At 36.1% G+C, this 15,536-nt stretch overlaps 1 protein-coding gene across 1 annotated transcript in view; it reads right to left on the reverse strand.

Annotated features, from left to right (window-relative positions):
• Window positions 1–15,536, reverse strand: part of ZRANB3 (zinc finger, RAN-binding domain containing 3) — a 43,351-nt gene that overhangs the window by 20,647 nt on the left and 7,168 nt on the right. Inside the window, exons 2-4 of the mRNA XM_010084711.1 lie at window positions 7,342–7,360; window positions 4,548–4,726; window positions 1,073–1,304 (exon numbers count right to left, since the gene is read on the reverse strand). Of these exons, the coding sequence (XP_010083013.1) occupies window positions 1,073–1,304; window positions 4,548–4,726; window positions 7,342–7,360 (430 nt within the window). The remainder of the gene's footprint in view (window positions 1–1,072; window positions 1,305–4,547; window positions 4,727–7,341; window positions 7,361–15,536) is intronic.

Below are 15,536 nucleotides of genomic sequence, written 5' to 3' on the forward strand. Positions count from 1 at the left end.
TAAACATATGCTAGTGACCTTTCCCCAAAAGAAAATTCCTACAGCCCAATTTTTTTCTTCACAGGCTTCTTTCAAGACAGAAGTTAGAGAACCAAAAAGACGTATTAAGAAAAGAAAAAAAAAAAAACCAAAACCAATTTATTCACCCAAGTGAAATGCTGCTATTTTGACATAGATCTGGGCCAAATAAGAAACTGCCTGTAATTATTTGTCATAAATGTACATAAATATAAGTGAATAATCACAGAATCACAGAATCACAGCCTGTTACAGATTGGAAGGGACCTCGAAAGATCATCTAGTCCAATCCCCCTGCCGGAGCAGGAACACCTAGATCAGATCACACAGGAACGCATCCAGGCGGGCTTTGAATGTCTCCAGAGAAGAGACTCCACAACCTCTCTGGGCAGCCTGTTCCGGTGCTGTTACCCTCCCCGTGAAGAAGTTTTTTCTCATATTCAAGTAGAACCTCCTATGTTCCAGCTTGAACCCATTGCCCCTTGTCCTATCACTGGATGTCACAGAGAAGAGCCTGGCTCCATCCTCCTGACACTCACCCTTTACATATTTATAAACATTCATAATGCAATATAATTTATATTTTTAATATATTTTTTTCCACTTATGCAATGCAACTGAACATTAAGAATATTCACAAGAACAGTGATAAACAAAGGACTTCCTATAACAGGTGATGAAGTAGAAGATTTAATACAAGTTCTTATCTACCAAGGACTCCCCTGTCCAGTAGGAACAAATAGTTCTCTACTTAGGCTCTTTATTTGCTATTTCACCCAACAGTCAGTCTGTTACATGCAAGATTAATTTCTTATAAGAAATAGTGTCTCAAGTCACCTGTGCATGAGCTTGAAACAAGTCTGTAAAACATCAATATAATCAACTCAAAATAAAAGACATTGTTTTAGTTTCTTATACTTGTGCTTCCTAGTGCACTGTTTGATGTCATAATGCATGTAATTGTATATATTCAAGAAAAAAAACAAGTGCTCATTTATTACTGATACCATCCTTAAAAAAAAAAAATCAAAACACAATACAATACGTCAAATACCTCTTCAGGTCTTCCTAGGGCAGGAGTTCCAGTAAGAAGAATAGCTCTCAGAGCTTTCTGCACAATTGGCAACAAAATCTTGCTGCGGGTGGCATTTCTGGATTTCATATAGTGTGATTCATCAATCACAACTACCTTAAAGTTCTGCCTGTACAAGGTGTCTACTAAAGTCTGTGCATCAGAAGTTAACAGACCGTACCCCAGAATTGTTACTTTGCTGGTCGATATTCTCCTAAAAGAGAAAATCCAGAAGTTTTCTTAGTAAATTTTAATTGCAGGAAAATTAATACAGCAAAGGAATTATACCAGACTGATTTTTTAAGAAGGTATGTATGATACTTTCTGGATTGATCAATTAGTGGGATGTCAAGCTAGTAACAACAGCTTTTGGTGTTTAAAACATTCTAGCATCTCACACTTATAAATCACACACCATTTTCAGAAGACACACATTGCATTTAAAAGGAAGTTCATTTATCTGGTTGCACTGCTTCAACTTGTGCTCCCTTCCAGGATTATCATGGGGGACAAATCCACTTTCTGGATAAAAAGTTACACACACAAGTCAGTTCATTATGGGCACACTACGTAAATAGCGCCCAAACACCTGAAGTAATAATGCCTCTATGTAAGCTGTCTACTGCTCTGTGTACAAAAAATCACCCTACCAGCAGCCTAAGATGACGAACCAGACTGTCTCTGAGTAGTTGGGTACTGTAAAAGTAGTCTGGGTTGAACCTCACCACCTGAAAAAAAGATTCATATCAGAGCTGTCTGTCCAGACTTCTTTGCTCAACCAGAATACGAAGAAAATAAAAAACTGGAAGCAGAGAATCAACAAGGCACAAGATGAAAAATTAGTATTTAGTTGGAAATTGACTTTTTACAATAAATTCTAAGACATATATGGGCCCAAGGCATGAATTGATTTTAAAATCACTAGAGAGCACTGTGGCCCTTCAGGAGCCTTTGAGCAGCACAGGAACTCTTAAATTGTTAGATAAACAAGTCACCAGAATGAGGGTCATAGCTGGTCTACCCATCTGTCAGACACCACCGCTCTGCTGGAATGATTTTTATTTGTTCTCCAGTAGCAACAGAACAAAAAACCAACTAAGTTGAAGTTTCCTCGAGTATTTAAGAGGAAGAAAGTATGTGCATGTGCACACTCACGCTTCTGCATATGGAAGAAGAGGCAATGGTTAGAGCAGTGGCACCATAGTCAATGCACTGCAGACTCTGGCTGTTGCTGTATAGATAAATGTAGCAACCAGGAAAACAAGAATTTTCCCTACCCCTTTGAGAGGGTGGATAAAAAAAATTACAAATAAAATTACTTATTCTTAGTGGAACTAATTTATTCAAGAAACATCCAATTTAAAATGTAGTTAGAAACTATAAGAACCTAAATTGAGGCCTAAGTATATTTTAACCTGTTTAAATTAAGAAGTTAAACAACATCCAACCAGTAAATTTCATTGATGAAGTTTTGAAGAAAAGCAAAGTATTGAACTGAGAGACAGCTGAACATATGGAAGAGAAATTTATCAAAATGCTAAATCAAGTTTGGGAGCTGTATTTTTGCATTTGCATTTTCTTGCAAATGTACAAAACACTTTTTAATGTTAAAATATTAATTAGCTCAACAGCTACATCACTTATAGCTAGAAAGCCTCCTGGGAGTTAAACAAGCAGAAAAACGAGTTTTCATCTTCCCTTCTTGTTTAGTAAAAGTAAGGGATAATGGTTAAGGCTTATATCCTTTTAAAAAAATCTTAAAAGGTAAAATGAACATAATTCTGTTTGCCATTTACTTTTACCATAATTTTCCTTATTCCACATTTCTCTTGTCTGCATTCAGCACTATAAGCATTCATTTTGTGTGTATTTTAGCCAAATAGCACTTTTTTTAAAAAAATAAAAAGGCTCATTGGATCCTTATTTTAGTTCCCATATTCCTATGATAAACTTAAACTCTGACCACCAGTAGCAACTACCTTTTGATTAAGCTTTTAAAATTCATTTGCAGTTGGATTTCTCTGGTTAGCATAAGGAAGGTTCCAAACTACTGTTACATCTGCACATCTTGGCTGTCAAGTCTTTCTGATACTCTTCAGACAACGTGAACAGCAGCGTCCCCTATCCAGAAATTTTAGAACACCTAGCTATTACCATGAAATCAACTAAGTCATTTACAGTAAAGCAGACTAAAAAATACCCTTGTAATTCAGTGTAATAAGAGAGTTATTCTAGTAGCACACATGACTTTAGTCTCTCTTGGATGCTATTAAGTCTAAAGACAGAAAGCGTAGGTCACTATGACCTTTTCAGTTATTTAGAGAATACTTTTTCTAACTTATACATTTTCTCAGTGCATTAAATAGATGTTAACATTAATTACTTCCTTATTTTGTAATGTATACCAGAAGTTTTCCAAAAATGTGTTCAAAATCTTTTACAGAAGCTAATGAATGCAAGCTAATTCATCACAGTTGAGAAATAACTGTATATGTTCAATATGAAACACACTGAAGTAATTTAATTTTCAGCAGACAAGCACTAGCTACTTTGCAAAAACCAGACCTCTCAATTTAAAAGGAGATGAGTAACTACCACAATCTAATAATACAAAACTGGGAGGAGTGGCTGGTACACCAGAAGGTTGTGCTGCCATCCAGAAGGACCTCAACAGGACGGAGAAATGCACTGACAGGAACCTCCTGAAGTTCAACAAGAAGTGTACAGCCCTGCACCTGAGGAGGAACAGCCCTGTGCACCAGTAACATGCTGGGGGCCATTCTGCTGGAAAGCACCTTGGCAGAAAAAGACCTGAGGGTCCTGGTGGACACCAAGTTGAACATGAGCCACCACTGTGCCTTGGCAGCAGAGAAGGCGAATGGTGTCCTCAGCTGCATTAGAAAAAGTATTGTCAGCAGGCTGAAGGAGGCAATATTATTCTGTTCAGCACTGGTGAGGCCGCACCTAGAGTGCTGTGTCCAGTTCTGGGCTCCTCAGTACAAGAGAGACATGGATGCACTGGAAAGAGTACAACGAAGGGCCATGAAGATGATTAAGGGACTGGAACACCTCTCCTCTGAGGAAAGGCTGACTGGAACTGTTTAGTCTAATGATGGGAAGGCTCGCGGGAGGATCTATAAATGTAGGTATATAAGTACCTGAAGGAAGGGTGCAAAGAGGATGGAGTCAGGCTCCTTTCTGTCATGCCCAGTGACAGGACCAGAGGCAATGGGCCCACACTGAAACACAGGAGGTTCCCCCTGAACATCAGGAAACACTTTTTTTTACTGCAGAGGCAACCGAGCACTGGAACAAGTTGTCTGGAGAGGTTGTGGGATCTCCATCCTTGAGAGATATTAAAAAAACCACAGTCCTGGGCAAGTGGTTCTAGGTAGCCCTGCTTGAGCAGGTGGGGTTGAACAAGCCTTTCTGCAGAAGAATAACAAACTTTACTCACCCAGTATCAGTTTTGTTCTGAATGATGCTAATATCATCTGGAGAGAGTTCTGGAATCCACTTCTCCATCTCATCAACCCAAGGGTATCTCAGAGATGAAGGCACTACAATTAAGAGGGGCCATTCGTTTTTGTAGTAATAGGAAATGGCAATCGCTTGAATTGTTTTACCTAGCCCCATCTGGGAAAAGAAAGAAAAAAAAATTAAAAGTGTCTGTTCAGAAAGCATATTCCATTCAGAAGAGCCAAAAATATTTTGCAAAAACAGAATTGGATAAAGGAAACAAAGCCAAAGAGCTAGTTACATTGTATCTATTTCATTGTCAATTTGATACCACAGATGATCCTTCATGAAACAAGATGCTTCTCTTTAAATGGATTAATATGTTATATGTGGTTAGCTTTCATTAAAGCATTTCCTTTAATTTTAGAGATTTTCTGTTCAGGGCCTTAGTAGGGTATATAAAGATCAAACTCTAACTTTTTAAGATACCAAAATCATTTTTTAAAAAACTATGCAAAGGAAAGAAAAATATGGGATGTTTTCTTAGCACAGGCAACCAAAGAACAAAGGAAGATCTATATGAAGAACTCTGCTTTTGACCCACTAGGTCAACTAAAAGAAGCTACTGCTTTCATTCGCCATAGCTAATAGTCTCTCTTTATCCTGTAACACAGAAGAGGAAGTCCACCTAGTGGAGAATTCAGATTTACAGACAAGGTGAAGGGTAAAGATAAAATACACAGACACATATTTAACAAGAAAGTACTTGCTTCATATTATCGAGGTAGGAACGCTCCCATCTAATGAGTTATGAATATAGACAGCAACAGATTAATGTAAGATCCAGCATTTTGGGTTTTGTTTAAAAAATAAAACCCCCAAGATTTTAGTCAAAGAATGCAGCTGGTTTTGGTAATCGTTCATATGGCAAGAGATAGCTCCAGACTCCTGATAAGTACTAAAGCAGAGACTGGCCTTAAAATATTCTGTTCAGGTTTTCCACAGGGTCCACTAATGTAATGATATCATGAGGAGATTTCCCAGGTATAGAAGAAAACAATGAATATTTCTACTATTACCAGAAAAAAAAATAATCAAAGAACTACCGTGATACTAAGTTTTCATTAAAAACTGCCAGGTTCTCATTAAAATTTTCCCACAAGCCCCCCTTGCATCACCAGTAGTGCTTGAGCCAGCTGAAAACAAATCCAAGTAGAAAAAAAAAAAAAACATTTTTATTTTGTTGCCGCAGTCGTCTCCCTAACTCAGACTGCCTGGTCACTGGTGATGACCCAGACAACTGAGAAGGGAACAAAAGGCAGGTCTCTTGGCAGTAGCGCACCCTTAACTGATAGATCCCATATAGCTGATCACCAGTCTAGATTGTAAGAATGTGAGAGACAAGAAAAACTGTGGAAAATATGGTCTTAGTTTTTGATTTAAAGATATCTTTCTCAGTCATGGAAATGGATGACATGGAAAACCTGAATTTTTTGATGAAAAATGTTGTTTGTCCCCACTCCAAGAAAGAATGGCAACATTTTTTACAATACCTTTCAAAAGATACTGTTATTATTGTACTTTAATCCTTACATAATTATATAATTCAGGTATATGTACAGTAATTATATGATCTCTAGTCTTTGTACACAATTTATTTTTGTACACAAGTTCACAATACTGATGTTTTCTTTCACCAACATTTTCTTTTTATTTTACAGGTATGTCGACAAGCACAAAATACACACCACTCTACAATACTTCCTCCAGGACCAGTCCTATTGTCTATGAAATATATATTTTTTTACGTTGGAATAAATATGTCTTGCAGTACTTTTTTATGCTAACAAAATTATACACAGTTTCTTTTCTCATTCAAGGAAGGAAATAAGAAACTTTATTTTAATAAACAGATTACAGCTGATATTTCAATTTTTCCCAAGCTTCCCTTTTTTCCTCCCCTGAATGCTTTCGTGTTCTCCACAGCTTCCAGAAATCTCACATTCTATGCCAGGATAGTTTATCTCCAGCTTTAATGAGATTTTTATAGTATGAGGAGATGCTTTAATCCCAGTAATCCATCTCTTCCTCTCTCCCACCCAGTGTTTGAAGAAAACCCAAATTAGAATTGGGAGCCTGTATCAATCCCCAAACACTACCTCTTTTTTATCCTGACAACACATCAAGAACATCATACTCTGTTACAATAATGTTTTATCTGTGGGAAGAAATGTTAAAGTGCCCCAAAATAGAATAAAATATAAATTTTCCAATGTATAGAAGTAATGAATTTCACCATTACTACTTGATCAATGCATTTAAGAAAATTAATCCTTAGAAGACATATCTACTCAAAATCTATCTCTTTGGGCCAGGAATGTCTCCTAATCCATTAAAAATAGCTAGCTATTTGGAAGACATATCTACTCAATATCTATCTCTTTGGGCCAGGAACGTCTCCTAATCCATTAAAAATAGCTAGCTATGCAATTATAAAGTGCTAAAAAAAAAAATCAACTGAGTTAATTTTTTTTAAGATTTATCAATACAGGAGATTTAACCTACCTAAATACCATTAAAAGTAACCTTATAAGATTCTTTTAAGCTTATGTCAAGTTTTGGGTTTTTTTCCCCACTCGGGTATTTTCAGAATATCTGCTGAGTATCACCGGAATTAGGCTTCTTTCATTACCAACCTTTCTGCCCACATCTCTCAAACAAAAACAGTCATACAGGCATCAAGTACATTAAAACAAGAAAAACGGTGTTAGAGGTACATGAATATGACTTACCTCATCAGCAATCATACACCTATATCAGAAACAAGAAGAGAGGGAGGAAAAAAGCAGAAGTTAACAGTAAATATAACAGATAAACCAATACTTACAATTGATTACTATAAATTTAAGTTGTAGATTTACTGAATCAATGAAAGGAAAAAAGGTAGATTTCATTCCTACAGACATCAACTACAAAAACTAAATTTTGTATGAATTTCACAGTAATTTGAAAGCCAGTTACTCTAAAAACATATAGTCTATTTGTTAGCATTACTGAAGAACTTGCATTGTAAAACTGAATAGCTGTTTTGGTCTAGTGCTATAGTAATTGTAATCTTAAGAGATATTTTCAAGACAAGAAATTAATCTTCAGGTTTTTTTGTCTTTCAGAAACAGCAATGTTTTTGCTGCTTCATGATTAAAGATTATTTATATGTCAGACTGATTTTAAAAAGCTGTTTTCCAGAGCTGTCACATTTGTTTTGAAACAGAAACTCCCTCTCCCCCACCAATTGTACTAGATGAAATACTAGAAAATGAATTTGATTTTTTTCCCATTTTGGAGTCACTTAGTTAATGCTACTACATGTAAAGACAACGACAACTCCAAGTCTCCAGTCAAAACTAGTAAATTCTGTTCAGCTTATTTACATCTTCTAAACATTAAATGCCATCTTGGATATGAATTGCTTAAAGATATTTTAAGTTATTTAGTTTATTTCAGTTACTGAGTACGTACGTTCTTAACTCAAGTAGGGTCTAGGGAATTTAAATGTTTCTGGCCTATGCAAGCTTCTTCATCCAGTCTTTGCGACTGGATGAAGGACAAAGGAAATTATTCGATGGACATTTAGTTAAGCCATTAAATGCATGATGCTGCATGTTTCCAAACTTGTACACTCAGCTATTTTACAAACTCAGCTCTTGGCAAACTTTTACTTCCACTACTTTACAAACTTTTCCAAGCTGGAAAAAACTCCACAAAACAAACACCCCCCCCCCAAATCTAACCAAGAAGCCTATCCAATGCAAAAGCATTATCTAAAGAATTAGAAGAGCTTGTTCTAACTCTAGTAAATAGTAAGTAAAATACATATATTAAATTCACACACACTAACACATTCAGAAGAAGGCAGAGGTCCCAGCAAAAACTGTGAAGATAAGAAAGAGGCATAGGGACAACCTACTCCCTTTAAGTCTTACAGCAAGATGATGGCTTAAAGTTCCCTTTTCACCTACAGCAACACTGGACTGCATGAAGATACAGATTTACTAAGTAGCTTCTGACTGGAATCAATGCCAGGAACTCCAAGGCAAGATCTGAAACTGGCACAAAGTGTGACTTTCTGCGACATTATAAGAATTGTCAGAGTTTGATTAGCAGTACCTGCTTCAGCTGCAGTTAAATAACTGGCAATTAGATGAATTCTCCAGCTACTAAGTAATCTGGGAAGCTTTTCAAGCACTGTATAATTTTCTAAATTGTCATAAAAAACAAACTAGATAATAATTCCCCCACCAGTCATTATCATAGCGCCACACAAAGGGCATGGGCTTAATCAAACAATTAATTGAGAAATACAGCAGTGAGTGCTATTGGTTGAACTAAGAGACAGCAACAGACTGACAGCTGTATGCAGCCCATCACTTTGGTTGAGGATTTATAAACATTTACTGATAGAAAAACCATCAAGTGTTAGAAATGATTAAATATTTCAAGCTCTGGATGAGAAATAACTTCACAGGCCACTCTGCTTGTTTTCCCTCTAGCTCAATTATCCTTCTGCCTTGTGCTTTTCACTTGTCCCCAGTAGCTTTCAGTCATGGACATAAACTAGTCTTGATGAATTGCTTCGGATGAATTCTTCAGCCACTGCATCCTCTAAGGAAACAGAAACTTCAACTTATATGCCACATAATTAGATATGCACCCACTGCACCATGTAACTCAAATGCAATAATGGAAAAGATCTTCCAGGTCTTTATGTCTATAATAAAAACACACCAAGATATTAATGTTCTGTATTTTGATGCTGAAAATCTTTTAAAGTAATGCAGAACTGCTTTTTTAGTGTTAGGTACTCTGAAGTTAGCATAGTGACCCAAAACCACAACAGAAGTAATCTTTTCTGCACAAAACCCAGCCACTTTACACCAATGATTAATGCTTGTAGCAGCACCATCAACTTAGAGCTGTCATGTCTAACAACATGCAAGTTGCCATGGGGCCAAAATGGACATTTCTGTGGTCAAAATAAAAATCTCAGCAGAAAACATGCACTGGCACTTTTCAGACATGTGCAAGATAAATGTTTGATATTCTGTGAAACATGGTATACTGCTCTTTGCTCATCTGCCAATTTCATCAGTTTCTTTCAACTAACAGAGAAAATAATTCCAAATATCTTATGTAACTTTTTATATGTAACTAACTATCTACATGCAATAGCTTTGTAAACACACTCCCCAACCCCACCTCAAGTTGTTAGGGATGGAGCAATGAAAACAACAGAAGAAAAGAGAACAGAACAAACCACCAAGTCTGCACAGATTTTCAAAGGAAAAAAGGCAGGAAGAGAATGATTTTTAGTGTTGACTCATGATTGTGGAGTCTTAATGCCTGTGATTTGCAGCTGGGCAAAGACATTTATTTGCGGAAAAATAATACACAATTCTAATTTTAAAATAATGGCAGTTTTGCTCACTCCAAAGACTGATTTTTTTTCATTTAATACTCATTGTTAATTGCTTGAATTAAAGTTTACAAAACAAGTAGTCTATTTTTTTTTTTTAGATTCTTTCAGAGGCCAACTGCTTTCAGTACATTAATCATGTTTTTTAAAAAAAGTTTGAAGCCTGAAATCAATTGGAATGCACAACAACCTAGCGCTGCAGGGTTTTTTAAACTCCTTACACAAATGCAGAAAATGAGTAAGACTATAGCAATTAGCTACAGGACAGAGACAGAATAATTTCTTCAACAATATAGTATATTTAATATAAGGATATCAGTGAAAATGTACAACTATAGCAATAACCAAGAGTACATTGCATCCAAGTAGCATCTGGTAGTAAGGAAATGTGGTAAAGAGGACAGGAATACAAATGTTCCTTGCGAACTTGTGCTGACAAATTCAGTATTTCTCAGCATATCAACTTACATTTTAGTAGAATTGTATAAATAATGAAGCAATAATTATACCAGTTGGGACACAGAGAAATCAAAGTGAGAATACGTAAGATCCTATTGCACTGTTCTTCAGCATATGTGAATTAACTATTTCAACCCTCATTCTATTTTTCAGGATAAGAAGTTAAAATGAAGAAATTCAGAGTTATTCACAAATTGTTCTGACAATTAGAAACTGAATAGCAATTAAAATAGAAAGCCTTAAAAATATGTCAACCACCAGGAACAGATTTTTTTCATAAAACAAGATTTTTTTCATTAGAGTGAACTTTAGCCACTTAAACTTTGATGACTTGGGTATCTGCTGAAGAATAAGAAGTTGCTCTGGTTTTCTTTTTGCACTCATTTTTAGACTGTGCTCATAGAATCTTTGCTGCTATACAGTATCTTCTGTTTTCATGTCTATTAACTTCCACTTAATATGTCTGAAGTGAAACTTCTTATGTAGCAGTGACAAAGTTGCTGGCTTTTAAGTACTTACAGAAACCCAACATTTTGTTGCTGGTAAATGAATGGAAGTACAAAGCAACGGCCACCGTTTTTATCGATAACCTAGCCACTCTTAAAAGATAATAATGGTAAAGTAATCAACACAGTTTTACCTTCCTTGTTTCTGCAGTACCAATACAAATCGATTCCACAGAAACACCCATATGCTTAGAAGTTACATATCTGTAGTGATATTTTGCTATTTAGTTAAGGATTCATTCTCTTCTCCCACTCAACGATGAAATAGCTTGAACTTAAGTAGTTTGGATTGTCCTCCTATACTTGCAACCCAGAAATTTTTTTAGTCATTCAAACATTTGACTAGACACATCACAGATTGATATGAATCAGGTGCACAAAATTGTTTTTAAAGCTCCAGTTAGAGCATCCAAATGCGTTAAGTCCTCTGTTACCATACAGTTAGCAACATGAATCACTGCTTTGTGATCCACACTGTTCATACTCAAATTCCTGAAGCACTACAGTTTTAAAATTGCTGATTTATGAAAATTAAGATTATTGACACTTACACTTGATAAAAGTTTTGACATGACACACAAGAGTTTATGATACAGGTAGAGGTTAATAAAACTTTTAAGTGGAAATTGAGGATATTCCAATTATTTTATGACTTAATGCATTTTAGAGCATTCATCCTCTGTAACTTTCACAGTTTTAGAATAAGAACCTTAAAGATGTCTGCTCAATGTAGTTACAAAATATGAGAAGCCCAAAATTTATTCATTAGACTTCAGGGCAATAAAAAATAGCTTATATTACTGAGAGAGAAATAATCAAGGACTTCTAGTTTATAATCACAACAATTAGATTTGAAACATAAAGAACTTCCCCATCATTACAGCCCAGATCACACTGAACTTATAAGATATCTAATAGTTCCATTAAGGTGTTAAAAAGCAATACTTTACATTTTGCTGTACCTAATTTTAAAAATATGTGGCCTATTTGAAACAAACTTCCGTATGTTCTATATTATTGCAGTCAGACAAGCTGCCAATGTGAACATAAAGGTTCCATGCTGTCAAAGCAGAAGAAACAGATCTTCAGCTACATTGAAGGGACAGATATGTATTTTTCACGTATTTTGACTGCAAGAAGACAGACTTCTTGTTCCCTGAAGTTCAATTAGTCATTTCCTCTCAACTGGTAGTTACCCAATCTGAGCTTCATCATTCATATCCCATCTGTTCATATGACACCTTAATAACAGCTCTATCCAAGAATATAAATCAGAGCTATGATACGCAGTTTCATATCCTGTTATAAGCTCAGCCCACATGGTCAAAAGTTTCAGAAGAGCAGGGGAAAAAAATCATTTTAGATGTCTCAGCTACACTTACTCTGAGCAGCAAAGTCCAATTGTGCAAAAAGCACACACGGCAAATTCTTTCAGATTCTTTCCCATTTTATTTTTAAATGTTTCCCTTCTTCATAGTTAATCTTGTAGCTAGCATTTGAATCTCTGTGCACTTATCAAGGAAATCTGCTATTTCTTCCTAACAGAAAGCATCATAATCTCATTGGGATGCATTGCACATGCTGCTACAATCTTCCTACTATTCATAACCCCTTTGCAGTTGTAGGGATAGCAATGGGCTTTGGACACAGCAGTACCTTTCATAAATAGAAGGGAACAATATAGTCTGGTCTCCACTAGGATTTAACAACCCTTTCATTTTGAGATGTATTAGCTTTAAAATAAAACTACATTTTCCATCAAAATGCAAACACAAAGAGCAAAACAAGCAGCCTTGTGTGAGAATGTACCCTAATCAGTGAATATGCATGCAGTGAAGAAAGCACGAAGTCCCTGTTGGTTCACCTCAGGCACCAATACACATAGGTCTAAAACCTTATTGTTGATCCCCACACAAAAAAGAACAAATGCAAGCACCTGAGGTGATACACAAAACCCACCAATGTGTTTGAACTTTTCTTCTACATGTGAAGAATCACATAATTTAAGGAACCACACAGAGCTGGATGAGTCAGAACCCCAGAACCAGGTATTCAGGAATTTGCATGCACTATCAGAACACTCTTGTAGAGGTATCAAGCACCAAGCAAAGGTGCACTTACAGATTCTTACTACAGCAAACCTTGGAGAGAAGTCAGAAGTTAGCAAAAAACAGGTGAAGGAACTATGGAAGAAGCCAAAACCTAGCCCTATAAAAGCTCTGGTCAGGAAATTCTGCCTCTGGAAGGACAGAAACCACAACTTTTCAAACCTCAAAGAGCACAGAAAGAGCTCCTGGTTGTGCTCATGTCAAGAAGATTGGAACCAACTTTGCAAAGCAGAAGGAGAAGCCGATCTTTAAAATTTGATGCAGATGAGTTGTTTGGAGAAGCAGAAGGAAATTGAGGCTAAGCTCATGTGGCATATGTCATACCAGCACACGAAAATAGTCTGCATTAGGAAGAGGTTAATATTAAAAGTTTCATAAAATGAGTTTCAGGGAAGGAAAAAAATGTTTAAATGAAAATTACTTCTATTTCTGTGTGTCTGGGTCACATTCAGGTCATGCACTTTGAAATGTCAGCAATATTAACCAAGCAAAGAATACAGTTCAAGTTTCGTATATTAATTATGGCTACTTCAGCAAGGTATCTTTGTAAAGACAAAGAATCTCATTTTGAACTTTACTCTTGCAAGAATACCGATTAATAACACACTGGCATATATCTAAGGTCTGTATAACCAAGAATCCTACTGAGTCGTACAGTCAGTGTGAAAGGTTTCTTGTAAATACTGAAATATTTTGCAATAAAATCCTCTCTAAACTAGACAGCTCTGCTTCCTTACATGGAGGATTAAAAGCTAAAGGTGCATAGCAATCCCATACAACTATTGCTTGCTTGTGGGGATAATGTAACTTTTAAAATTAATTTTCAAGAGCTATTTATCCAGGAAAAAAATAGTTAGAACCACAGGTAACTTTTTCAGAACAAACTCCTTCACTTTTAAATTCATTTTCCAAGACAAACAGTCAAAGCAGTAGCACTTCATTTCTTAAAACACTAAAAAATTTTGTTACTACTCAAACAAATTAAAGCTGTTTTTGTTAATGCAGTCTTTGGAACATGTTGTACAGAGGAAGCTCATATCTTTCTTTCACTAGTGTGGGTGTCCTGATATTCTTGGGATTCTCACCTACTCATGTGAGTCAGTTTTATATAACGCTACAACATATAATTTACCTCCTACTCACAAGCCAACACTTTAGCACTAACATCTTAACCAAGGGTTATTTAAGGAATCTGAACTTAGTACATTTTTATATAAAACTGCGCAAGCAGCTATTACATTTGTGTGTCAGTAATCACAGCACGCAGTCCTAAAACTAGAACAAAGAGAGATGACTTACTTGCAAAAATAATCCAGGTTGTTTCAACAAAAATAGAGCCCCAGAAGATTTAAGCTAGATGACACCCTTGCTCTTGAACCACACTAGGTATTTTAAAAAAACCTAAATAAGAAAAAGCAACCCTTAATCTAATGTAAGATGCATTAAATTGCAGTATCTGCAGTGTTAATGATTCTCTAAAACAGTGTAGAGGAGAATGGTCATGCTGTCTTATGCTTTTCTCCAACACCCTTCATTGTGTAGCTGAAAAAAACACCTAAAATGCTTTCTTAAGATTTGAAAGCTATGAGAGCACATTTGCCAACATATTCTCTTATTTTAGCTTTAACAAAGATGGGTGGAATAGTACATATCAAACTGGTCAAGTTGAAGGTTAAGCTCAGGTATTTAATAGGTTTTTAGAATATATTAACTGAAATGTTATGGTGATCTGCACTGCAAGAGATGCAGAAGAACATCTCTTCATGTCTTCCTCCTTTAGAGTCAGAAGAATCAGGCAACAGGGAAAAGAATTACCTAGAAGTGCCTAATCACTTGTCTCTCCATTTTCAACTGTTCCCATATTCAATGTTTTTTCCCCTCCAGTACCCCAAGCTTTCAAAACCAGTGTTTCTCCTACACTTAGTTCCTTCTCCATAACAGTACTTCAAAATACTTCAAAACCAACCATCCATTCAACTGTTGACATCATATCCCACTTCGGAACTAAGGAATTCTGCTGATCCTTTCTATGTTAATTTATCTCCTCTAACTGTTTACCCAGCAACCTTTGGGGTAGTTTTCTGCCCATGTTCTTCCTCTCCTTCCAATTTCCATTCAGTCAGTCAGAATTTGACTCATACTTGCTTAAGATCTTACTTTTCTCACTCACATTGAAGCAGCTTGTCTCACATACTCAAAGCCGATCACTTTCATTCTGCCCTCTCCCTGATGCTTATATTTAAACACACCAATTCTTCATTGTGGATTTTCCTGCTGCAAACTTTCATTGCACACAGCTAACACTAAACTCATTTCCCCCCTCTCCATCACTGCTGACAACCTACTACCTACACTTGTAGTCTTTATCTCACTTGGTTCTTCTCTTCCATTCTAACAAATTGTGCCCTGCATTTATAAAAATCTGTGTTTTCTTCTCTATT

This window comes from Pterocles gutturalis, unplaced genomic scaffold (assembly GCF_000699245.1).
Source record: "Pterocles gutturalis isolate BGI_N339 unplaced genomic scaffold, ASM69924v1 scaffold7435, whole genome shotgun sequence".
Classification (NCBI taxonomy): Eukaryota; Metazoa; Chordata; class Aves; order Pterocliformes; family Pteroclidae; genus Pterocles; species Pterocles gutturalis.